The sequence below is a fragment of the Boleophthalmus pectinirostris genome, unplaced genomic scaffold (genome assembly GCF_026225935.1).
Source record: "Boleophthalmus pectinirostris isolate CB_2022bp ecotype Guang Dong unplaced genomic scaffold, ASM2622593v1 HiC_scaffold_4, whole genome shotgun sequence".
Lineage (NCBI taxonomy): Eukaryota > Metazoa > Chordata > Actinopteri > Gobiiformes > Gobiidae > Boleophthalmus > Boleophthalmus pectinirostris.
Window position 1 is genome coordinate 35163262 of NW_026571353.1, and position 27342 is coordinate 35190603.

The window sequence follows — 27342 nt, forward strand, 5'->3', positions numbered from 1 at the left end:
CTAGGCCAATGACGGTTTTGGAATTTAAAAATAAATCTTCGAAAGGACATTTTTGGGGATAATTCCATCTTTATTTTTCTACTGTAATCCTGAGTTTACGCGAGTGCTTGGAATGCTCCTAAATTGTCAGCGGAGCTAGAGAAGGATTGTGTGGTCTTAGGGAATTGTTTTGTTCGTCATAATCTTATTTGGATGTTGATTTGTAGATTTGAAGTTAATGCAGCACTTTTTCGTGTGTTTTTAAAGGTTCTGTGTTACGCGAAATTGACTCTGGTGAGCTTTAAGTTGCGTTAGAATGTTGTTACCTGCTCAAAAACATGCCCAGAGTTTGTGTTTATTAGAGATTCGCAAGAGTTTGTGCGTTAAATGTGTGTGAATTAAACAAAACACATCTGGGAACGCTTTTAGCTGAAGAAACAACATCATAACAGATCAGAAAATAGTGTAATTTTTTTCAGACTTGTTTTTCTTTGTATTGTGTAATTTCTTGAACTTTCAAACGCTAGTCACATGGAGGTCTGATGCTTTCACGGTGAATCTGAAAGAAAAATCATCTGACAAAATCTTCACTGCAAAAACGATGAAGAATTAGGCTGAAATGACTTTGAGTTTGATGGGAAAAGTTGCTAATATAACGTTTATTATGACACTTAAACGGACAGTGTATTGTATTTAAGATTTTGATTAAAATTTTATAAAACAAACTGCAAACTGTGGTCTCATGGTTTGAACGTAGAACAGTGCACTGTGGAGTAAAGGGTCATTCTGGGACTTTTTGTGTAAATAAATGCGTAAATGATTTTCCATTGTCTGTGGTGTTTCTCAGTTAATTATAATTATGTATTTCTCTGATTAGAAAAGACAAATTCTAACCCTCTCCAGGCAGGCGTTGCAGATTTGCAACAGCTAAATGCCAATTACCTACTTACTCCACATCCATTTTTTTTTAGCTTTTTTTTTTTACTCAGGAGCCTTTTTTTCACATCCATGCTGATAAACGTGGACGATGCAGACTGCGCAAGAACGGCTACACACAAACGGCCTGCCAGAAGTGCAAAGTACTTTTGTTGTTTACAAAGGATAAAAATAGTTTCTTAGACCACACGAAAAAGTGATGTTGTTCTGTCACTGTAAAGCGCTGTTACACTGTTGTTAGGTTTATCTATAAAGTAAACATTGTAAACATTAAAAACAAGAAGAAAGACAAGAGATTAATTCAGTTTTACTCGCGAGGAGAACGGGCAGAGAGTGGGCATCAAAACCAACAGTCTCCACACGTTCTGATGACTCAAGGCGGCTCTCCTCTTTTTATTTCATTAGGAGAACCTAGTTACAGAATGATAATTCTCAAGGGGAAGGGGAAACAGCCAAGACATAGTAAGAAACTGGTGCAGCTATGCATAGTCCAAACACATAAAACATGATTAACAATCAGGAGGTGCATTAGGTCAGACATCATCATAACTCTTGCATGTGTGACAGTGGGAGTTGGCTTCATGTGAGGAATCATCTCGAGGTTCACTAGAGCGATAGGACACTGCACACAGTTGTCAAACACACAGAGGTTATTCAACAAGTGACAAGTGATTGGTACCATTATAAATCAAAGAATTGTAGTACATAAATGGTTAACTCATAGGCCTAGAATATCACACAAGTATTTAGCAAATATGGGATAATAAAATTATTCTGACAACTGTGCTTTATGTTTTCATTGTGTTAGGCGTGTTCTATCAAAAAATATTAGACTCAATCAATTTAAATTACAAAAAAATGTTTTCCCCTGCAAATACAATCCTAATACAGAGCTCTGGGTCAAATCACTGTCCCTGATGGCCTCCACTTACGCAGGTCTTACGCCAGGCAATCTGACCCCCTGCCTGTCCCTCAACCCACTTTATAAAACACAACAATATGAATATGCAAATAATATGTTGAGCAGGTTCACGCCTTGAATCGTCGCCTTGAAGTGTCAGCATTTCTTCTTTGGGGGAAGTGACAACGCCCTCCAAACCATTGTAAATCACACCAAGTCTGTTTAGATAAGCCAGCCTGGGTTATCTCAACATTCCCATCTCTGTAAAGGAATTTTGCTTAGAAGAACATCTGTTACCCATTATTTAGGACACACAGATACCTTTAAAAATTACACAATGTTCAATTCAGTGTATAACTTCAGTAAACAATATTCAAACCACCACTTGATACAGCCTTCAATTGTTATGAAAAGTGGTAAATATAAACTCAGCGTTCATATCATTTTCAGTCTTTCCCCAAATATCAGATTTTTTTCCTGTTACTAAAATTTAATTTGAGCCTGAAAGGGTTAAAAGATATTGTTTAAAGATGCACTCTGCAACTTGGGGCTCTGACACCTGTTTGTCTCCGTGGAGATTTTATCATTTTGTCTGGAATCTTCCTCAATATGGCATCAGTATTTTTTAGTCGACTAAAAGACTCTTACTTGCCCTACTACAAAACAAGTCCCTCCCACATAAAGTTACAGTCACATGCATTAGCCAATAGTTTTTCACTCAAACGTTTTTTGTTGAAAAGTACCATGAATTCGTGAATTGATCACAGGCTCCTGAAAATCTGTTGTTTAAATACATTTGTTTTTCTCTTGAGTTTTCAGACGATCTAAAATCTCATCAGGCTGTTTGTTAATGTGTGCATTGAGTGACGCTGTGTCACTCTGCAGTGTTGTCTGTTCACTGGTTTTCTGCTGTTGACTTGATTTTCTTGTTTTAAATATCAGGTACAAACTAAATTTAGCAGCGTTGTAGACTTTGATATTTGTTATCAGGCTGCATGAGTCAGATTTACTGGCTTAATACTGTAAATATTTCCAGTGCTGGAATCCAGTCAGTTTAAACCTAAAAATCTTCTCAAATAGCAGCGTGTACTGTCCCTGCCCAGAGCCGCTGTGCTGCTCACCTGCCTCGACGGGGTTGGAGCGGGTGATGTTCTGGTGAGAGGTCAGTGTGGAGACGAGGAGGTCCCTGTGGAACAACCTCCAGGGGGTTGACGAAGAGGCACAGGGTTCTGCCTCTTCTCCACATCTGAGCAAATATAAACCATGAGCTTATAACACATTTACACAAATGAAACACTTTTTACATTTTACAGATGATATTAAAGCTGTCATCACTCCCCTCACCTGACCCCTCCTCCCTCCATCACTGGGCCTTTGTTCATCTCACCTGGGTTCTCTGGTTTTCTTCTGAGAGAAGAAGACAGAAGTAACACAGACAGCATCTAGTGGTTTTATGTGAGAATATACCAGGGGCAGGTCTGACTATTTAATTACAGATGGAAGCTTTAATCACATAGTATTGATATAGAAAAAATATATATTAATGTTCTTTGGTAATGTCCATAAAGTGTTGACACACCTGGTGGACATTACCAAAGAACATTCATGTCATTGATGTTAAGAAGTTTGACAAATAAAGGGCTAAATGTGTCAGTTTGAAGCTATTAAAAAAATAATAGTAATAAAATATCTATATTTAAACTGAAATATACTCTAAACATTTCTGATTTTCTTTTTTTTTTTTATTATTAATTTTTGTGCACACAAATCAGATGCCACAGAAGAAGAAGAAAAGATAAATAAATAATATAATTAACAGTAATAATAATTACATCTCTGATTTTCAATGTTTTTATTTGTTTTCATTTGGTTTGGATGAGCAAAGGGCAGAGTCAATGTAGCGTCAGCTCATCCTGCCAGGACACCTCAACAACCTTAACTCAAGTCTTCATGCTAAAATCTCAACATATCTCAGCAGAAGTCAATGGTTCAAACTGGCTGCACCAGTTTTAACATAACTCCTCCTAAAATATCAATGAGGTTTTAAAACACTTCCTACCAGAGAGAGAGAGAGAGATTTCACCAAAAACTATCCAGTTCCAATGTCATCCCTCTTTACGTGTACTTCAGAAGTTACTGATGTACATCAGTACACAGTTGTGACAGTTGATGTAACAGGCAAATAACCTGCACTTTTCGTCAGTGTAAATCCCGCGTTACGATTTACAACTTGGTGGAAAGTTTAGAAAAGGGGTTTAAAGATGACAAAATCCCATCTGTTGGACCATATTTCCAATAAACTCCAGCTGCTAAAGCACAAATTCCTGCAACAAACAGTCCTCTCTTCCATTTGCTGCTTGTATCTGTGTTGTTAGATGCAGAAATGTTTTTAGGTGAGGCTGCTTGTTCTTTTTGGAGTTCATAGGTTTTTCCCGATGCCATCTTTCCGTTGTTTGTGAAAAAAGCTGCAGTCGCACGTAGTTCGTCACTTATATCCAGGAGTGAGTCAGTGCTCTTGTGAGAGTTTTCTATTTGAGCCTCTGGACGTCTGGAAGTCTTCTCTTGCTTTGATGATCCTTCAAGATTTGTCATCATTTCCTCCAAGTTTGTTTGACGGTTAATTTCAGTCTCCGGTTTGTTTCTCAACGACTGAACTGTTGCGATGTCCTGATCAATTCTTTGTTCTTCCTTCTCACGACTTAGCTCAGCCGTGAGCTCTGAGTTTTTATCATCAGTTAGTTCTTGAATGTGATTGCTGAGCTGATACATTCGGTCCGTTAGTCTTCTTGACTGTTCAACGATGGCTTTAAAATAACTCAGCACTTTCTTCTTGGAGAGACTGAATTTCAATTTCATCCTTAAGAGATGTCTTGTGTTTCTCCAGCTTCAGCTCCGAGATGGTTTGCAGATCCATTTTTATACAGTAAAAAAGAATGTGAAACAGTGATGGGAATTTCGGCTCTTTTTGGAGAACCGGTTCTTTTGGCTTCCAAATGGCTCCTCAGATTTTCTGCTTCTTAAATGAATTTATCACCAAAAATATTTCTCTCTCTCTGTCCCTGCCTCTCTCTCCCTGATGTCACTGAGTTCTCTTTGTTATAAATGTTGCCATGGTAACAGTTCCTCGCCATGGAAACGTAAAGATTACGCAGTGACATTCTATTTTTTGAAAAATGCCCCTCAACATTCTGAGGCTGAGATTTTGTTTTTAACTTCTTGGGTTCTTTTTAAAGACAATGCAGTAAAGTGTATTTACCTTGTGGACATGTTTTGGCTGCTGCATCTTCAGAACTGTCCCCGGTGTTGGTGGTGACGTGTCGTATATCAGTTGTTGTTACTTCCTGTAGGCGTGGTCAGACCTGACGGACCTGCAGGTCGCTCAGACTGACCACGCCTCCCGTCGCCCGGTGTTCTTTGGAGGAGGGTGTCCCAGGTGTGTGAAAGGAGGAACGCTCCGTCATCACGGGTCATGCTGTCCGTGCCTCGTTTCCTGATTTCACTGTCCTCCTTGATCCAGCGTTTGAACTTGTTGTTTTCTGATCCAATGACCCGAGCCCCGTCCAGATCCATAATGTGGTTGTTCCTTTTACAGTGTCTGATATGGCAGATTTTAGGTTTTCCTGTTCTGCTTTATCTTTTTGTGTTCTGGTGAGTCTCCCTGATGTTTCCTTTTCACCTTCCTTTTGGTGTTCCTTTTCTCGAATGTGGAATGCAAATCATGCAATAAATCATACGTAGGGGAAACAGGCCGGGCATTCCACATTCGAGAAAAGGAACACCAAAAGGAATGTAAATATTTCCAGTGCTGGAATCCAGTCAGTTTAAACCTAAAAATCTTCTCAAATAGCAGCGTGTACTGTCCCTGCCCAGAGCCGCTGTGCTGCTCACCTGCCTCGACGGGGTTGGAGCGGGTGATGTTCTGGTGAGAGGTCAGTGTGGAGACGAGGAGGTCCCTGTGGAACAACCTCCAGGGGGTTGACGAAGAGGCACAGGGTTCTGCCTCTTCTCCACATCTGAGCAAATATAAACCATGAGCTTATAACACATTTACACAAATGAAACACTTTTTACATTTTACAGATGATATTAAAGCTGTCATCACTCCCCTCACCTGACCCCTCCTCCCTCCATCACTGGGCCTTTGTTCATCTCACCTGGGTTCTCTGGTTTTCTTCTGAGAGAAGAAGACAGAAGTAACACAGACAGCATCTAGTGGTTTTATGTGAGAATATACCAGGGGCAGGTCTGACTATTTAATTACAGATGGAAGCTTTAATCACATAGTATTGATATAGAAAAAATATATATTAATGTTCTTTGGTAATGTCCATAAAGTGTTGACACACCTGGTGGACATTACCAAAGAACATTCATGTCATTGATGTTAAGAAGTTTGACAAATAAAGGGCTAAATGTGTCAGTTTGAAGCTATTAAAAAAATAATAGTAATAAAAAATATCTATATTTAAACTGAAATATACTCTAAACATTTCTGATTTTCTTTTTTTTTTTATTATTAATTTTTTGTGCACACAAATCAGATGCCACAGAAGAAGAAGAAAAGATAAATAAATAATATAATTAACAGTAATAATAATTACATCTCTGATTTTCAATGTTTTTATTTGTTTTCATTTGGTTTGGATGAGCAAAGGGCAGAGTCAATGTAGCGTCAGCTCATCCTGCCAGGACACCTCAACAACCTTAACTCAAGTCTTCATGCTAAAATCTCAACATATCTCAGCAGAAGTCAATGGTTCAAACTGGCTGCACCAGTTTTAACATAACTCCTCCTAAAATATCAATGAGGTTTTAAAACACTTCCTACCAGAGAGAGAGAGAGAGATTTCACCAAAACTATCCAGTTCCAATGTCATCCCTCTTTACGTGTACTTCAGAAGTTACTGATGTACATCAGTACACAGTTGTGACAGTTGATGTAACAGGCAAATAACCTGCACTTTTCGTCAGTGTAAATCCCACGTTACGATTTACAACTTGGTGGAAAGTTTAGAAAAGGGGTTTAACGATGACAAAATCCCATCTGTTGGACCATATTTCCAATAAACTCCAGCTGCTAAAGCACAAATTCCTGCAACAAACAGTCCTCTCTTCCATTTGCTGCTTGTATCTGTGTTGTTAGATGCAGAAATGTTTTTAGGTGAGGCTGCTTGTTCTTTTTGGAGTTCATAGGTTTTTCCCGATGCCATCTTTCCGTTGTTTGTTGAAAAAGCTGCAATCGCACGTAGTTGGTCACTTATATCCAGGAGTGAGTCAGTGCTCTTGTGAGAGTTTTCTATTTGAGCCTCTGGACGTCTGGAAGTCTTCTCTTGCTTTGATGATCCTTCAAGATTTGTCATCATTTCCTCCAAGTTTGTTTGACGGTTAATTTCAGTCTCAGGTTTGTTTCTCAACGACTGAACTGTTGCGATGTCCTGATCAATTCTTTGTTCTTCCTTCTCACGACTTAGCTCAGCCGTGAGCTCTGAGTTTTTATCATCAGTTAGTTCTTGAATGTGATTGCTGAGCTGATACATTCGGTCCGTTAGTCTTCTTGACTGTTCAACGATGGCTTTAAATAACTCAGCACTTTCTTCTTGGAGAGACTGAATTTCAATTTCATCCTTAAGAGATGTCTTGTGTTTCTCCAGCTTCAGCTCCGAGATGGTTTGCAGATCCATTTTTATACAGTAAAAAAGAATGTGAAACAGTGATGGGAATTTCGGCTCTTTTTGGAGAACCGGTTCTTTTGGCTTCCAAATGGCTCCTCAGATTTTCTGCTTCTTAAATGAATTTATCACCAAAAATATTTCTCTCTCTCTGTCCCTGCCTCTCTCTCCCTGATGTCACTGAGTTCTCTTTGTTATAAATGTTGCCATGGTAACAGTTCCTCGCCATGGAAACGTAAAGATTACTCAGTGACATTCTATTTTTTTGAAAAATGCCCCTCAACATTCTGAGGCTGAGATTTTGTTTTTAACTTCTTGGGTTCTTTTTAAAGACAATGCAGTAAAGTGTGTTTACCTTGTGGACATGTTTTGGCTGCTGCATCTTCAGAACTGTCCCCGGTGTTGGTGTTGACGTGTCGTATATCAGTTGTTGTTACTTCCTGTAGGCGTGGTCAGACCTGACGGACCTGCAGGTCGCTCAGACTGACCACGCCTCCCGTCGCCCGGTGTCTCTGGAGGAGGGTGTCCCAGGTGTGTGAAAGGAGGAACGCTCCGTCATCACGGGTCATGCTGTCCGTGCCTCGTTTCCTGATTTCACTGTCCTCCTTGATCCAGCGTTTGAACTTGTTGTTTTCTGATCCAATGACCCGAGCCCCGTCCAGATCCATAATGTGGTTGTTCCTTTTACAGTGTCTGATATGGCAGATTTTAGGTTTTCCTGTTCTGCTTTATCTTTTTGTGTTCTGGTGAGTCTCCCTGATGTTTCCTTTTCGCCTTCCTTTTGGTGTTCCTTTTCTCGAATGTGGAATGCAAATCATGCAATAAATCATACGTAGGGGAAACAGGCCGGGCATTCCACATTCGAGAAAAGGAACACCAAAAGGAATGTAAATATTTCCAGTGCTGGAATCCAGTCAGTTTAAACCTAAAAATCTTCTCAAATAGCAGCGTGTACTGTCCCTGCCCAGAGCCGCTGTGCTGCTCACCTGCCTCGACGGGGTTGGAGCGGGTGATGTTCTGGTGAGAGGTCAGTGTGGAGACGAGGAGGTCCCTGTGGAACAACCTCCAGGGGGTTGACGAAGAGGCACAGGGTTCTGCCTCTTCTCCACATCTGAGCAAATATAAACCATGAGCTTATAACACATTTACACAAATGAAACACTTTTTACATTTTACAGATGATATTAAAGCTGTCATCACTCCCCTCACCTGACCCCTCCTCCCTCCATCACTGGGCCTTTGTTCATCTCACCTGGGTTCTCTGGTTTTCTTCTGAGAGAAGAAGACAGAAGTAACACAGACAGCATCTAGTGGTTTTATGTGAGAATATACCAGGGGCAGGTCTGACTATTTAATTACAGATGGAAGCTTTAATCACATAGTATTGATATAGAAAAAATATATATTAATGTTCTTTGGTAATGTCCATAAAGTGTTGACACACCTGGTGGACATTACCAAAGAACATTCATGTCATTGATGTTAAGAAGTTTGACAAATAAAGGGCTAAATGTGTCAGTTTGAAGCTATTAAAAAAATAATAGTAATAAAATATCTATATTTAAACTGAAATATACTCTAAACATTTCTGATTTTCTTTTTTTTTTTTTTTATTATTAATTTTTGTGCACACAAATCAGATGCCACAGAAGAAGAAGAAAAGATAAATAAATAATATAATTAACAGTAATAATAATTACATCTCTGATTTTCAATGTTTTTATTTGTTTTCATTTGGTTTGGATGAGCAAAGGGCAGAGTCAATGTAGCGTCAGCTCATCCTGCCAGGACACCTCAACAACCTTAACTCAAGTCTTCATGCTAAAATCTCAACATATCTCAGCAGAAGTCAATGGTTCAAACTGGCTGCACCAGTTTTAACATAACTCCTCCTAAAATATCAATGAGGTTTTAAAACACTTCCTACCAGAGAGAGAGAGAGAGATTTCACCAAAACTATCCAGTTCCAATGTCATCCCTCTTTACGTGTACTTCAGAAGTTACTGATGTACATCAGTACACAGTTGTGACAGTTGATGTAACAGGCAAATAACCTGCACTTTTCGTCAGTGTAAATCCCGCGTTACGATTTACAACTTGGTGGAAAGTTTAGAAAAGGGGTTTAAAGATGACAAAATCCCATCTGTTGGACCATATTTCCAATAAACTCCAGCTGCTAAAGCACAAATTCCTGCAACAAACAGTCCTCTCTTCCATTTGCTGCTTGTATCTGTGTTGTTAGATGCAGAAATGTTTTTAGGTGAGGCTGCTTGTTCTTTTTGGAGTTCATAGGTTTTTCCCGATGCCATCTTTCCGTTGTTTGTGAAAAAAGCTGCAATCGCACGTAGTTCGTCACTTATATCCAGGAGTGAGTCAGTGCTCTTGTGAGAGTTTTCTATTTGAGCCTCTGGACGTCTGGAAGTCTTCTCTTGCTTTGATGATCCTTCAAGATTTGTCATCATTTCCTCCAAGTTTGTTTGACGGTTAATTTCAGTCTCCGGTTTGTTTCTCAACGACTGAACTGTTGCGATGTCCTGATCAATTCTTTGTTCTTCCTTCTCACGACTTAGCTCAGCCGTGAGCTCTGAGTTTTTATCATCAGTTAGTTCTTGAATGTGATTGCTGAGCTGATACATTCGGTCCGTTAGTCTTCTTGACTGTTCAACGATGGCTTTAAATAACTCAGCACTTTCTTCTTGGAGAGACTGAATTTCAATTTCATCCTTAAGAGATGTCTTGTGTTTCTCCAGCTTCAGCTCCGAGATGGTTTGCAGATCCATTTTTATACAGTAAAAAAGAATGTGAAACAGTGATGGGAATTTCGGCTCTTTTTGGAGAACCGGTTCTTTTGGCTTCCAAATGGCTCCTCAGATTTTCTGCTTCTTAAATGAATTTATCACCAAAAATATTTCTCTCTCTCTGTCCCTGCCTCTCTCTCCCTGATGTCACTGAGTTCTCTTTGTTATAAATGTTGCCATGGTAACAGTTCCTCGCCCATGGAAACGTAAAGATTACGCAGTGACATTCTATTTTTTGAAAAATGCCCCTCAACATTCTGAGGCTGAGATTTTGTTTTTAACTTCTTGGGTTCTTTTTAAAGACAATGCAGTAAAGTGTATTTACCTTGTGGACATGTTTTGGCTGCTGCATCTTCAGAACTGTCCCCGGTGTTGGTGTTGACGTGTCGTATATCAGTTGTTGTTACTTCCTGTAGGCGTGGTCAGCCTGACGGACCTGCAGGTCGCTCAGACTGACCACGCCTCCCGTCGCCCGGTGTCTTTGGAGGAGGGTGTCCCAGGTGTGTGAAAGGAGGAACGCTCCGTCATCACGGGTCATGCTGTCCGTGCCTCGTTTCCTGATTTCACTGTCCTCCTTGATCCAGCGTTTGAACTTGTTGTTTTCTGATCCAATGACCCGAGCCCCGTCCAGATCCATAATGTGGTTGTTCCTTTTACAGTGTCTGATATGGCAGATTTTAGGTTTTCCTGTTCTGCTTTATCTTTTTGTGTTCTGGTGAGTCTCCCTGATGTTTCCTTTTCGCCTTCCTTTTGGTGTTCCTTTTTTCGAATGTGGAATGCAAATCATGCAATAAATCATACGTAGGGGAAACAGGCCGGGCATTCCACATTCGAGAAAAGGAACACCAAAAGGAATGCGAAAAGGAAACATCAGGGAGACTCACCAGAACACAAAAAGATAAAGATAAAGATGTGTCTGTGTGTGTGTGTCCACCCGCGATAATTCCACCATTTATGGACCGATTGTCACCAAATTTGGAACGTGAGTCAAGCCCTCGTGCCCGATGCCGCAAAAAAAAAAAAGTTTGGTGACGATCTGAAATCATTTGAGGTCACACGGGTCAACTGAAAGGTCACTGTCATGTAGAAACAGAGGGAGGACCCATAATGCAGGACTGCTTTAAAGTATTTAATATCAAATCCAAAAAATCCAAAACTCGAAACTAAACTGCCATGACATGAGACAAGACGAGACTCTGATAGTGACAATGGACCAACAAAGGGCAGAGGAGAACACAGGGTATAAATGCAGACACGAGTGAAACACATTAGGGTGGGGCAAACAATCAAGACAGGAAGTAAAACTCAAACTACAAGCAGACAAGACAAATGTCAAAATAAAACACCAAAATGAGCAAATACAACCACTACAAACATGAACCATGACAGTCACGCCATTATAAAGGATTATATTATAAAGGCAATTTTGGCAATTTCTGAACCATCTGCGGCCTAAAATATTCACCCAATCCTCACACAAGTTGGCGCACCAGACTTTAAAGGAAACACAACAGTGTGATGGGTGAGTGGTTTTGTTTGTTTGTGCGTTCACGGTGACTCTGGGCTTTGTTCAGTTGTGGCGTGTAGGGAGGGTGCTGTCTGGGATCGCTGGATTGTCGGCGTGTTCGCAGTGACTCAGTTGTTCAGTCGTGTCTAGAAGCGGCACATTGCGCTCGCTTTTTAGGTTCGTTCCTCCGTTCCGTTCCTCGTCGGCGTGGAGTGATGAGTGTGTCTGCGGGTGTTTGTCGCTGTGCGGTCGCTGTCTGCTCCGTGTGTGTTTACTGAAGTCGTGCTGGGACACCCGAGTGGATTCGTGTACAGGGCGCTCTGGATTGTGGGGCGCGCAGTCGTTTTTTGATGGGGTTAGAGGCTTAAGAGCGCGTCTAATAACCCAGAAAATACGGTAGTTTTTCGAGATAATCACTAATTACTAATGACGGGCGAATGGAGCCTCGTGAAGCATTGACACCTCAGCAGCAATATTGTCTCAAATGGTTCGACGTGTCTGAGGCCTCGGAGAAACACTGACCTCTAGTGGACAAATGTAACCATTGGCACGCAGGCGTCTCAGCGTCGATGAAGTATTGTTAGTGTAAGACAATACTTGTGTGCAGAGCAACACCCTAACAACAACAACCAATAATAATGATGATTTAAAATAATATGTAAAGAGAAACATAAATAGCAAACGATCCCAAACCACGAATCACTTTTTTCCACTTGTAGATGCCATCGAAAATGAAACAAATGCCAAAAGTCGCCAAAATCACCACTAACGTCACACAACACTCCTCACTACTCAACATTTTTAAGAAATATTGGTGCACCTTTTATACTGTGGCAGTTTAGCACTCGTCAAACCACAGAAGTGCGCTGAACACTCTGAACCAATCACAGAGCGGAACATTCGCTGAGCCAATGAAACCCTTCGATACACTGAAGCGATCGACACGCAGAGCGAAGCAGTCGGGGGAGGGACCGACACTTCCACCCTTTGGTCACGTGAGCGGCTGCTGCGAGACGAGCTCCGAGGCAGTGCGTCGGAGCAATTTGTTTCAGAAAGAACGAGACGTGCTGCGGAGCTCCGTCTCATTCGCCCGTCACTAGTGATTATAACACTTCCTTTCTCTTTCAGTGTTTGCCGTTCAAATTCGAATTGGAACAAAAATAATTTCCATTTCTTCTTTTTCTGGTGATACACAACACACTGATCTGCTGTCACAGAACTAACATATACGCAACTCATGAAAAAGGACATTTTGGTTCCACACTAGTAAACACAGACATTCTCACGTGTGACCAGTATCACACAAATGTTCATGGGCCTGTACACATACACACATGACATTGTGGATATAACGATCATGTAATATCGACCGGGCTCCTCATAAACTGCTTCTGTGGTGATGAACTGACCCCACCGATGCCTCATGGAGACCAGGTTGCTCTCTCTGATTGTGCTTGTTGAAACTGTGATACAGACAGAGCAGAGCCTACAGTTAGCATCACACCCCGGGGAATCTTGAAGTATCAATAGGGATTCTAATGTGATATCGCTTCAGTTCATCTTGTGGAATTTCCGATCATGAATAGTGCGCAAATGTTCATTCTCTTTTCCTTTAAGTAGACGGGACAGAGCCATAATACTGTTACTTAACATAAATTAATCAGTGTGAACTTCATCAAACTTTCATAGATTTTCCTCCTTGACAAAAGCAGTGGACGGCGTGTGCTCTGTTCCTGTGTGAAAGATACATAAGCACTTAGTGTCTCTGTCCTCGCTGGAAAGACTCAAGTTAATGTGGTGAGAGCAACACACAGACCAGCGAACAGTTCTGCGTCAGGTTGGAGCGCACATTTTATTCAAACCCAGTTAAAATCGTTATATTTAAGATCTTGCAAAACATTTTACACTTTCTTTCCCAGTTTGATCAGTTTTTAGGTTTCAGATTTTGACTTCTTGGTCCAGCTCCAGCTCGTGGCGCCTAAGACGAGACTTAAAGGTTGTATGGAGGATTTTTTTTAGTTTCAAACTGTCAGTGAAAGATTAAAATATCATTACAGAGACGCAGCAGCTTTGAATTATGATGACCAAAAAAAAAAAAAAGAAAATTATCAACTGTGGACGTGGAGGCCAGATAAACATCAGCCAATAGAAAACGAGGCTCCCTCATTTCTATTGGCTGTTGAGTTGTCAATCAAACTCCCTAGTATAACTGACTCGTCGGACGCGGGGATTACGCGGTTTACTCTTAGAGGCTTTTTCGAACTGTCGCTTCCTCGCATTTTACACAAAGTTTGTCGTGACGGCGGACGAGAATCCACGATCGTTCACCCCAAAAGAAAGTCCGTTTTTGAGGTCGCTGAAAGAAGAAGAGAAGGGGAAAAGGAGCAAAGCCAAACTGAGGTTTTTGGATTTCGTCCAGCGATGGCGCGACCGAAGCAGGCGAAGGGTTAAAAACTGACGCGTCGGTCGCTGATTACTTCTAAACAGTCACTTCAACACTAATTCTGAACGCGAACAAAGACTGTCGCTGTATTTCTCTTCCCTTAAAAAAATCCTCTATACAACCTTTAAAACCAGGCAGGACCGGACCTTCTGTGTGGTCGGCCCTAAACTCTGGAACACTCTGCCCCCGCACGTCCTCTGTGTCTTTTATTTATTTTATTTATTTTAAATGTATTTTATCGGTTTTATTTATTTATTTATTGCTATTCTATGATTTTGCTCTTATTTTATTTTACTGGTTTTATTATTTTAAGACTAGTATGATTAAATCTAAGGGTTTATTTTATCATTTTATTATTATTGTTGTTATTATGTATTTGTGCAGCACTTTGGAAACTGTTTGTTTGTGAAATGTGCTATAGAAATAAAGTGGACTGGATTGGATTGATTTGAAGTTATGACTGTATTTCATCCCTGGAATCTCTTTATCTCTCTCTTTTTTTTAATTGCTTTTTAATTTAACAAATTTCTACTTGAGTAATATTATTTTGAAGTAATCCTGTTGACCTTCTACACTGTTTATCGTACTTGAATGAGTTCAAACTGAACTTTCACAGAGTTCAGAAGTAACTTGACTCTTACTTATTTCATATAGTAAAAATCAGCCGTTTTCATGGAATCTCCCCCTGTGAGCCATCTCAGATTTGGCTGAAAAATTTCCAAAAAATTCCAAATAAAAAAAATAACCAAATGAAAGACTCCAACTGTATCCCTTATAACAAGTATATAGTGTTTAAGACTATTAAAGATCATTTAATCGTTCCAGCAGGTGGAAAAGTACCTAAGCTCCACCAAAAGTGACCCATGAGAACTCATTTTCAAAAATTCCGTTTGGTTTACACCTGGTTTAGATCTGATTTAGTCCTGGTTTATTTTCCGGAAATAAATGGAATTACCAAAATAAAAAAAAATATATATATATTTAAAAAATGGGAAACAGCCCAAAATGTGAAAATACAGCAGTGTAATCCATTTATTTCAACAAAGTAACTGTAATCCAATCCAGTAACTGTAACCGAATACAGTTACTCATAATTTGTACTCTGATTACGTAATGCCAGTACATGTAATCTGTTACTCCCCAACACAGCTCTTAATTTAAACAAAGACACTTGTAATTCGATATATTGTGATGGTTCATGATATTACTGTGAGAACTTTGACGATATCACGATATTTCTGTTATTGTTACATCCCTAATACTAAAGGGTTTCTTAAACAGGTTCGTTTCTGATGTAGTAAAAACTTAAAGCTCTCAAGAGTCATTTTGTGTAATATCAGACCTTGAAGTGTTTTTGAGTCCTCTCCTCCTCCGTTCTGACATGAGGCGTGTAAATCTAAATCTGACACAGCTCTGTGTGCGCCGCCTCACTCCGCTCCTCTGACCCAGACCTCCTCAGCCCGTCAGTCCGATGGCTGCGCTCTGGTTCGGGTCGCTGGTTCTTCTCTCGTGCCCGTTATGGGTGCGGGCCTACCCCAGTGGAGCACCCACGGGCGCCTGTGAGGACATGATGCCGCGTCACATGGGGGTGACACCGCAGACCTCTCGTCCCCCCTACACCCTGCTCACCGACGCCGCCGTGTACAGCCCGGGCAAACCCATCACAGGTGAGTTTAAACACATTTCAGGACCTGAGTGGAGACCTGGATGTGAGAAAAGCCATTCAGGTTTTGTGCATGTGTATAATTTCTTTTGTTTTGTCCCATTTTTATCAATTTCTCTCATAATTTGTTTGTGACATGTTACTGTTTTGTTAAATTCCAAATTCATAATGTCACAAAACTGAAAATCTTTAAATGAAAGCGACCTCGAGTGTCCAGAAAGGCGCCTAATAAATAAAATGTGATATTATTATTATTATTAAGAGTTCAAAACTATTGAAGAAGAAAATTTAATACACTGCAGAGATACACTGATTGATCCAAAGTTTTAGAACACACTTTTTCCAGTTTATTGTGTCACTGCTCTGAACTGAAAGCACAAAACAAAAAAGCATTTTGAGTTGAAAAATAAATCATGGAATCAATTTATAGACCAAAACTTATTCTAAACTTTTGACTCAACAAAGTGTTCACCTTTGGCAGATATAACAGCTTAACACACTCACTGTAAACCCGAATAAGTTACCAGAACTAAAAAAAAACTGGGGCAACCGACTGCCTCAATTATTTTAAGTTGATAAACATAAAAGTCACAGTCTTCCAGAACTTAAAAGGTTGGATGGTTTGCTACTTGTACTTTTTGATAACAGCTGAATTCAAAGTGCTCATTCAGATCAACTCAAATATTTGTAGTTAGAGTTTTCAAACCACTGGAATAATTTAATTAAATGTCACTTTTATATGTAATCCATGATTTTTGTACACACATTGTACATACAATCAAGTATATCTACACACATTATATTATACATATAGACACATCATCGTAAACACACATTATACACACCATAGGAGGGGGATTTGAACCCAGAGTCCTCACGTGAAAGTCAGAGGATTTACTAGTCTAATCAATATTATATAATATGTATATAGATTAATAATACATACATACTTACATACATGACACACTGTAGTATCCACCTAGTACATTATACACACATTAGATATTATTTTTAACTACTTAATTCTACTAAGTTGTACCTCATCTGTGTTTTTAAGTTACTCTCACTTATACCCACAATAGTTCCCTTTAATAATATTTTTTTTTTAAAAGTAAAAAGAAGAATGTGTTACAGCAACTTGACATAATTAAGTTAGTAGGACTATTTCTAAAAATGTTGTGTACACGACTTAATCTTTTTAATTACTTTGAATGTTCAGGTTTACAGTGTGGCTCGTTCCTTTTACAACAGAAATCAAATATTGTCCAGAAAGTTCTTCCCAAGTCTGTTGCAGAAGTTTCCATAAATGTGTGGCACTTGTCGGTCGCTTCACTCTTCTGTCCAGTTCGTCCCAAACCTCCATGGGGTTTAAGTCTGGACACTGTGCTGCTGGACACTCCATGTTTTCAAGTTTTACCATCTTGTTCTTTTTTTCCTGAGGTAGTTTTGGCAGAGCTTGGACTTGTGTTTTGTTCTTTTATCTTTTTTTTTTTTTAACCTCTGACTCCTGTATCCTGGCGTTTGGTGCATTGTGTTGGAGAAGTGGAGTTTTGGATTTTAGTGTCAATAAAGTGTTGATGATGAAAATGTCAAAATGTTTTGTAAATCACATTTTCATTGAGTTTTCAGGAGCATTTCTGGTAAATATTAACCCCCGACAATCTCCTGTGTTTCCTGTAATACAGCAGCAAACATGGACAGACAAACTCTTAAAGCTAAAAGTGCATGTAACTTTTTGCTTGTTTCTATGGAGATGTCATTACTCTGCCTGGAATGTCCCACAGTATGACTTTCAACAGCTCTACCTTATATTTATTCAATTACAGGTGGTTTTACAGCTCAAAAATACGTAGAAAAACAGACAGTCTGACTGATCTGACCTGCAACTTGGTCTGGATAGAAAGGTTTAATGCCACACTGTGAAACATTCCAGACAAAGCAATAACATCTCCATGGAGAAAAGCATTTGACAGCTTTAAAACGCTGCTCTGTGAGGAGAGTGTTGAGTGTCGTGTGAGATGAGATAGTTACAGTCCCATTAGCCTGGTGCTCAGAACACGGTCACATGCTGCGACATTTGAAAATAATTTGCCTTTCAGTCTTGAAAGACAAACTAGATCAGACATGTGATATTTTTCTCTTTATATATATGGGTCATTCCACGCATTTCATCAAATTTCCAGAAAATCTCATGCATTATGTTTTTTAAAAATTTTGTAAAAAATTACCAACTGGTCCCTTACTATCATGTACCAACCCTGTGAAATTTTAGGGATTTTCAATTACTATTTTTTACCATTACTTTTCAAGTTACAGCTCATTTTATGGAGGGAAGTATGTGTCAATTTACGGGCCCAAAATCGCATCATTTTTTCTCGGCCGTTTTCACAGGTCGATATCTCCGTACGTATCACACATAGAGGACTGACATTTTATAGGCTTGTACTCCTCTACTCTGTGTTCAAATAACAACTATCAAAGGTTTGGAATCTCAACTCACTGTCATTTTATATGAACTTAAAAAAAAAAAAAACGTGTTCATTTCCATGGCGTACCATTTTTAGCCCCCTTTTTAAACCTAGCTAGTAATTTTTTCAAAATTTTTTGAGATCGAAGTGCGTGGGCGATTTGGTGTAATGCCGTGGAATGACCCATATGTCATTTGCTCTGCCTGGAATGTTCCACAGTATGACATTAAACAGCTCTACCTTACATTTACTCAAATACAGGTGGTTTTATATCTCAAAAATACCAAGAAAAACAGGTATTCTGACTGTGAGCGGGGTCGCCTCTTCACAGATCTGACCTGTAACTTGATCTCCATGAAGACAGAAAGCTGTAATGTCATACTGTGAAACATTCCAGACAAAGCAATAACATCTCCATGGAGAAACAGATTTTGACCTCCACCAGAAAAGTTACACTGTGCACCTTTGCAGTGGACCAAACAGAAATGCAAAGACAAGGTATAAAAATAAAGATAATAAAGATAAAATGTCAGTTCCTGGTCTCTCATTTGATAAAATACATTTCCCCCAAAAAGTGCAACTTATAGTCTGGTGAGACTTATATATGTTTTTTTCTTCTTCATTACACCTTTTTTGGCTGGTGCGACTAATACTCCGGAGAGACTTATAGTCCAAAAAATACGGTAAATTCAGTTATTTGTGGTATAATTAACTTACTTAACTGTAAATGAAATGAAATAATACTAACACTGTGGAGCAGTGGCACTAGATTTGACCACAGTACCAGGCTCATTAGTGGATCCTCACACGTCTTTACCTAACGCTGTGTCCTTTCTTCAGTGACCATCGTGGGGCCTGACTACAGGGGGCTGCTCCTGGAAGCCCGAGCCCCAGGACGCCTCTCCGCCCTGGGCACCTGGCAGCTCCCTCCCCCTGACACGCGCTTCCTGGAGGTCAGTCCAACACTCTGTCTCCAGGATCACGTGATGAGTGATGTTCCCCTGGGCTTTCAAAGAGCTGTACTTGAAAACGTCCTGAGTTATTCACATGATTTAAAATGACTCATCTGGCTTTGATATTTTATGTAGATTAATAAAGAGTAACAGATCACAGATCACCTCTGAAAAAATAAACACATCAAAACCCAAATACTGAAACTAGTATCGCTACTGAAAAAACTCAAACTTTTCCTGAATGATTTTGATCCAGTGTAAAACCATATAAAACTATAAACAAATATCTGTCATTATGTGTGGAAATTAGGGATGGGCATGATTAATCGATTAATCGATAATTGATCATTAAGAATTTCATCGATTACATTAATTTTAATCGACAAACCGAATGTAGGTTGCTGTGCGTAGTGTGACCAAACAGGTGTGTACATGTGTCTCTGCATCAGAAGGAGCGAGACACAAACAGTCAGTCAGTCTGAAACGTACCGAAGCACAAATGTGTATTTAACGATGATTTGTACAAGAAATTCAACGCTTTCCGTGTGAGTCCATGTGCACAGTGAACAAAGCAGCACATATGTTTCGGTGTCCAGTGGGAAAAAGTTTTACCAGGTGAGAGTCGCGCAATGTCGATGACGAGTCCCCACCTCCCTCCCCCCGTACGGTGTCCTGGTTTTTACAAACACAAATCTGGTCACACTAACCTGTATTCACCTGAGTCATGTCTTTTAATCCAACAGAAATTGAACCACATCAGTGACACAAGAGCTGTAGTTTTATCTTCGCTTAATTTATGCAAATTAGTGATGCGGTTTTAAGTTTCGTTTCTGTGAGAGTTGCGCAAAACTGAATTAAACACATTATAATGTCAAACGGGCTGATGTGGCTCTAGAGTCGTTACAGTTTGATGATGATCATTTTAATATAAAAACATTAATTATTAATCGATAATCGTTCGTTAATTCTTCCGACGATCAATTAAGAAAATTTCATCGAATGCCCATCCCTAGTGGAAATATATTGTTTAAAAAAACAAACATTATTATGATTATCATTACTGTCATTTCAAAATATGAAGTATGAAGCTGTTTTTTAACATAAAAATAAAGTCTGAATTTAAACTCTGGAACAAAATAATCTGGTGACAACAACGATAAGTTAATTTATTGCATAATGTACATATAAAAATGTAGTTAATACATTGGGTAACTAATAAAGTACAAGCAGCAAATAATACTTAGAAACTGAATTGAAATTTAAATGATTTTTGAAATGTCTTATTTAAAATATGTCTGTAGAAATGGACTGCGGTTTAATCCTTAACTTGTTGAAACAGAAACTGCAGGTCAGCTTCAAAAAAACAATGGAAATTTGACATTTGTAAGAGGGCAAAGTTGAGAAATGACATTCATTTTAAGAAGGAGGATCAAAACAGAGCTGTATGTAAATCTAAATTTGATCAGAAAACAGCGGTCGCTCTGTGTCCAGCTCCTTGTGTGACCTGGGGGAGGTAGAGGATGAGTTTCATTTTGTTCTTTACTGTCCTCTGTATTCTGATTTGAGGAATATTTTATTTACTGCTCTACAGTCGTCAAACCCTGATGGATTCTGGTTGCTGAATGATGAATTGAATTTATAATGGGGAGCTTTTTGTTTTAGTTCGTTATATCTCTAGAGCCTGGGACAGGAGTCGACAAGTATTCTGTATGATCAGAGCATGTTTCTGTCAGAGCGGTTATTTGTTTTTTTTATGGGTCTGTAGCGTCTGTGAACGTGTTTACAGTGTCCTGTGAGCCCGTGCAGCTGGGCACAAATGTGTAAAACACTAGAATAATAAAAATCGATCAATCATATACATCCAATTATCAGTATCTCTTCCTTATTTTTTATTTTCTCTTCCGTGTCCAGTGCTCAGGGAACAGTCGTGGTGCAGTGACCCACGCCAACATCAACCTGAAGGGAAACTCCACAGTGTTCAGCTGGAGGCCCCCAGACACCACGGGCCCCGTCTACTTCATGTAAGAGCAGCTCAGCCTGTTCCACACAGACGCCTTTTCAACACAAACAAACACTAACACACTCTCTCCCTCTGCCCAACTCCGCTCTCCCTCTCTACTACTCCTCTTGTAACTCCCTCCTTCTCTTGTCTCTTTCTCCTCTCCTCCTTCCCTCCTCCTTCTCTTGTCTCTTGCTCCTCTCCTTCCTCTTTCCCTCCTTCTCTCCCTCTGCCTCTTGTCTCTCCCTCTCTCCCTCCTTCTCTCTTCCTTCCTCCTCCTCTCCTCCTCCTTTTGCTCCCTCCTTCTCTCCTCCTCTTGTCTCTCCCTCCTCTCTCCCTTCCTCCTTATCTCATCTCTTCTTCTTGTCTCTCCCTCTCCCTCCTTCTCTTGTCTCTTGCTCCTCTCCTCCTTCCCTCCTCCTTCTCTTGTCTCTTGCTCCTCTCCTTCCTCTTTCCCTCCTTCTCTCCCCTCTGCCTCTGTCTCTCCCTCTCTCCCTCCTTCTCTCTTCCTTCCTCCTCCTCTCCTCCTCCTTTTGCTCCCTCCTTCTCTCCTCCTCTTGTCTCTCCCTCCTCTCTCCCTTCCTCCTTATCTCATCTCTTCTTCTTGTCTCTCCCTCTCCCTCCTTCTCTTGTCTCTTGCTCCTCTCCTCCTTCCCTCCTCCTTCTCTTGTCTCTTCTCCTCTCTTCCTCTTTCCCTCCTTCTCTCCCTCTCCCTCTTGTCTCTCCCTCTCTCTTTCCTCCTTCTCTCTCTTCCTTCCTCCCTCCTCCTTTTGCTCCCTCCTTCTCTCCTCCTCTTGTCTCTCCCTCCTCTCTCCCTTCCTCCTTATCTCATCTCTTCTTCTTGTCTCTCCCTCTCCCTCCTTCTCACCTCTCTCCCTTCTCTTGTCTCTCCCTCCTCTCCTCCCTCTTTCTCTCCTCCTCTTGTCTCTCCCTCCCCTACTCCCTCTCTTGTCTCTGTCTCCCCTCCTTCTCGCCTCCTCCTCCTCTTGTCTCTCCCTCCTCTCCTCCCTACCTCCCTCCTTCTCTGTTCTCTTCCTCTTCTCCTCTCTCCCTCCTTCTCTTCTCCTCCTCTTGTCTGTCATTCCTCTCCTCCCTCTTTCCCTCCTCTCCCTCCTTCTCTCCTCCCCCCTTTATCTCTCTCTTCCTCTTTCCTCCTTCCCTTGTCTCTTCCTCCTATTTTCCCTCCCTCTCTCCCTCCTTCTCTCCTCTTCCTCTTGCCTCTCATTCCTCTCTTCCTCCTTCTCTCCCTCCTCCTGTCTCTCCCTTCTCCCTCTCTCCCTGCCTCCTTCTCTCGTCTCTTCCTCCCCTCCGCTCTCCCTCTTTCTCTCCTCCCCCTCTTGTCTCTCCCTCCTCTCCTTTCTCTCTTCCCTCCTCTGTCTCTCTTTCTCTTCCTCTCCTACATCCGTCCCTCCCTCCTCTCTCCCTCCTCCTCTCCTCTTGTCTGTCTGTCTCTCTCTCCATCTCACCTCCTCCTCTTGTCTTTCCCTTCTCTCCTCTCTCCCTTCTTCTCTCCTCCTCCCCTTATCTCTCTCCTCTCCCTCCTCTCCTCCCTACCTCCCACCTTCTCTCCTCCTCCTCTTTTCTCTCATTCCTCTTCTCTCTCTTTCCCTCCTCTTCTTCTTGTCTCTCCCTCCTCTTCTTTCTCTCTTCCCTCCTCTGTCTTTCTTTCTCTTCCTCTCCCACGTCCGTCCCTCCCTCCTCTCCTCTTGTCTCTCCTCCTCTCCCTCCCTCCCTCCTCTCCTCCTCCTCTCTTCCCTCGTTCTCTCCAGGGCCACGGTGGCAGAGCAGAGGACCGTCTTCTGGCTGAACATCAGGTCCGGTTTGCTCTTCAGAGGTGGGACCCTGACAGACGAAATCACGAATCCAAACGTCTCGTCCTCGTCTCGGCCGGGGTCAGAGGTCAAGAGCGTCTGCGGGGCGTTTACGCGACCGACCGCATCACGCCGCAAAAAACAAAGTCGACGCGAAGAGTCTGGAAGGGCTGTCAGTGTAGAGCTCCAGTGCAGGACGAGAGCTCCGTATTGTGGAGCTGTGTTTTGTTTCATTCACTGTCACATTCAAATGCCACTTCATGATGTCACAAGGTAGAACAGAGCATTTTGAGTTAGCGATATAGACAAACATGTGTGAATGAAACAAAACACAAGTCCAGTTATGTTTTTGACGAGCATTCTGACACGCCTAAGAGACTTGATTTTGCGTAATGCAGGACCTTTAAAGTTGTTTTTTTAAATGAATGAATAAAATGAAGTATTTTTATCTCTCGTCGACCCGGAAGTAAGCGCCGAAAGCAGTGCTCTGATTGGTTCTGCTTGGGCGGTCCACCCCAGTTTCAGTTCACGGCTGTAAAAGAACAGTTCTAAAGCCGTGACGTGTTAAAGTGTTGTCGAAGTATTGTTGTTGAAGTATTGAAGTATAGTCAAAGTATTGTTGAAGCATGGACCTCTCTCACCTGTTCTTCTTGTCCCCAGCTCCGGTCTCAGGTCTGGGACTGGCCTCTGCGACAAAAGGAGTGGCCCCTGAAGTACCTCTGCTCTCCGCTGCCCTCTGCTGGATCGTCTGTAAAACACTGCTCTGAAAATCTAAATAAACACACATAAACACAGTGATTTGTTTAAAGTGACTCAGATGGAATGACACCAGTAAAACTCTTCACCACACTGCTCCTCTGTGCCTCTGAGGGGGGGACCTGACACAAGTGTCTGTGGGTTTTTCACTTTTAGCACACTCAGCATGCTCTTTGTTTTAGGTGAGACACACAGGAAGGTCTCTAGTGCTGTTGCCGGTGTTGCAACTAACTCATGTACTTTAAGATGCTTTAAAAGCCATGACAACAGCCCTGGAGGAGGAGTGGTGTTTTGACTCTCATTTTAAACCTCAAATTGGCATTTAAATCAGTGTTTAAAGGGCCCATCTCATGCAAAATAACTCTTTTTACATTGTATCTTCTGCACAGTTTGGGTTTTGGAACATCCATTACACAATAGTTATGAAATCTTACTGATTTCTTGGAGACAGTCACAGACCAAGAACTATGAAAGACCGACTATTGCTCATCCCCCCGCCCGTCCTGAGAAAGCACAGGCTCCGCCCTCCAAACGTGACGTAGGCTCTGAGTGAGCCTGGGGGAGACAGACATGCACCCTGATAGCGGCAGGAATAAACTTTTATTCATCATGGAGATACAACGCGTTCAGCCGCATGTGTTGGACCCGGAATCGGACGAGGACTTTGAGGTGCACGAAGCTCAAGCACCACGTCGACATCAGCTGAACATTACTGATTGGTCAAGTATTAATAAACTCTAGTAGATAAATGTATTATATCGTGTACACTGCAGTGTAGAACAATGAACTTATGCTGTCGCTTTTGTTTAGGTGTTGTTACGACCCGGGTGGATCAAACATATTAATGAGGACACAGGAGGAGAAAAGGTTACAAAAGTAAAAGATGTTTTTATTTTTAAGTTAATTTTAATTTACTTTAAAATCGCTAAAACCCCTCCCGTGCCCAAAAAACAAAGTAACAACTGAAAGGTGGACCTGGTGAGCACCAAACAGAACAAAATGATGTGGCACCGGGCCAACCCCGTACAGGGCCGTAGAAGCTGGTACCAACATCGCTGAACTAAAAGAAAAAAGACATCCCCAAACTAACCTTACCAAACAAAAGGCGAAAACAGGACAGCCGGTCCCACCAGGTCAAACACAAAAGGCTAACAGCTAACAGGCACCGAGCAGCCTGCGCCGAGCAGCCAAGACAAAGCAGCGCGCATAGTGACGAGCGCGCGCCCAGGTGTGCGGAGGGCGAGGCGGTGCGTAGTGAGCGCGCAGGAGCAAGAGCAAGAGCAAGAGAACGAGCCACTGATAGGCGGCCTGTTTATACGCGGACCAACCACGCCCCAAAACAGACAATTAATCCACGCAATGGGATTCGCAAAGGGGCGCCAGTACGTAACAGGTGTTCATGTGGGAATTGTCAGCTGATGCAGGGTGGAGGCGGTGGAGCGGAGGGGTTCGGGTGTGAAGCGCTTTGTGCTACATCAAAAGTGTCATAGGTGTAGCTGCCACGTCATCGTTGTAGCAGCTTTAGTTCGTTGTCATGTGGGAGGGAGGCAAAAATAAAAGCTGCAATTTGTTAAAAAAAACGCAGAATCAATCTAAAAATCACTTTGATGAGATATACAAGGCCCACACATCACTCTTAGAGGGTAGAAAGCTCTGAAAAGTTGATTTTGCATGAGATGGGCCCTTTAAATCAGCGATGTGGTGAGATGACCTGTTCTACACGTACGGCGCTTCGAGCAGTAAACAGTCAAACACTGAACACTAGAGTTTCACAGTGATTTAACGTCAGACCGAGAGAAGGGCTCAAGTGGAGGAGCTGAAAGTTCATCTGAAATATGATGTTCTTCACTCGTGGTTCAACATCAGGTACAGACTTTTGCAGAGTGAATCAAACGTACCTGAATGAAACAAAAGTACAAGTTACTGCACTTCTATGGGGTCTTAATTCCTAGCACAACATATTTAAATCACCATGTTACCTTTTATTGTTTTAAAAATTATATATTCACCTAAAACATATTTTATAAGTCAGTTTTGTTTTTGTCGCTCTGACTTTCCCCTTCCCTTTCCTGTCCGTGCTAAGTCACTCCTCCTTCAGAGCATCATCACAACACAATCAGCGTGTATCCCGTTTATGAAAGGTTTGTGAAGACGTAGTGCATTGTTTTGTATCATGTTTTTTGTATATTTATGAAGAATTGTTGCATGGGAGCATGGCTGACGTAAGCTTGTGGATGCAGCATTGCAAAAAATGAATACAGTTAATAGTAAAGTTTGAAAAAGGCCTGGGAGAGATTGCTAAATTACTCAAATTCTCCAAAAATCACTCAAACATGCATGGATGACACCTAAAACCTCTTCAGGCATGTTTTTTGACGAGGGAACAACATTAAACATGACAAAAAGCTAAAAAAGAAAGTACATTTTGCGTAATACCTCCTCTTTTAAAAAAAAATATCCATGTTTATATTATTCTGAAACCTTCAAGAAAAAGTAGCTGCCAACAAAATGATTATATTTAGGCTCACGGCTGCTTCACCTTCATCATCTCCAAATCTCCCCTAATCCCCCATCACCATCAGTAATCAAAGTGCATCGTGTTAATTGCGATTGTGATTATAATTTCGTGGAAAAGTGAAGTGTCCTCTGCGCTCCAGTTTCCTCTATAGCGCACATACCATGGGAGAGTAACCCAGATTCACGTGTAGCGGACATAAGCAGGCTTAACACATGCTTAATACTTTATGATGGAAGTTGCAGTAAACAGGGCGTGCATTATTCCAGCCTCAAATACTGGGAGACGGTGATTAAACGGTGACGTCATAAGCTCCATCAAGTTATTCAACCAGCAGACAGTGACAGAGGCGGGACGTAAAGGGCACATATTACCATATTTTCTCATCTGTGTTGTACTGCGATGTTGTTTCCTTGTCGTAAACAGACCCAGAGTTGTGTTTTGTTTCACTCACACATGTTTATTACAGTGGTCCCTGTGACAGGTGAAATCAGCGAAGTAGTCAACTTTATATTTACAATTATTATATCTGTTTTAAAGGTTGTATGGAGGATTTTTTTTTAGTTTCAAACTGTCAGTGAAAGATTAAAATACCATTACAGAGACGCAGCAGCTTTGTAATTATGATGACCAAAAAAAAAAAGAACGAAAATCTATCAACTGTGGACGTGTTGAGGCCAGATAAACATCAGCCAATAGAAAACGAGGCTCCCTCATTTTCTATTGGCTGTTAGGTTGTCAGTCAAACTCCCTAGTGTAACTGACTCATCGGAGCGCGGGGATTACGTGGTTTACACAGCGGTTCTTAGAGGCTTTTTCAAACTGTCGCTTCCTCGCATTTCGCACAAAGTTTGACGCGACGGCGGACGAGAATCCACGACCAGTTCGCCGTAAAAGAAAGTCAGTTTTTGAGGTCGCTGAAAGAAGAAGAGATGGGGGAAAAG

General features: G+C 41.2%; 1 protein-coding gene across 1 annotated transcript; it reads left to right on the forward strand.

The window, feature by feature from the left end:
• Positions 1-15704: 15704 nt before the first annotated feature.
• On the forward strand, positions 15705-23918 carry si:dkey-251i10.2 (uncharacterized protein LOC562682 homolog). The gene is made up of 5 exons (XM_055161961.1): positions 15705-15900; positions 19205-19317; positions 21229-21338; positions 23086-23150; positions 23788-23918. Exons 1-5 carry the CDS (start codon positions 15705-15707, stop codon positions 23892-23894), a joined length of 591 nt encoding a protein of 196 aa, XP_055017936.1. The 3' UTR covers positions 23895-23918.
• Positions 23919-27342: the final 3424 nt, after the last annotated feature.

What these genes read in the sequence shown, in the direction of transcription:
- si:dkey-251i10.2 (XM_055161961.1), top strand. Translation starts at nt 15,705, where the DNA reads ATGGCTGCGCTCTGGTTCGGGTCGCTGGTTCTTCTCTCGTGCCCGTTA. An exon ending in CCCGGGCAAACCCATCACAG is followed by an intron (nt 15,901 to 19,204) that starts GTGAGTTTAAAC and finishes TCCTTTCTTCAG; the next exon opens with TGACCATCGTGGGGCCTGAC. An exon ending in CTGACACGCGCTTCCTGGAG is followed by an intron (nt 19,318 to 21,228) that starts GTCAGTCCAACA and finishes TTCCGTGTCCAG; the next exon opens with TGCTCAGGGAACAGTCGTGG.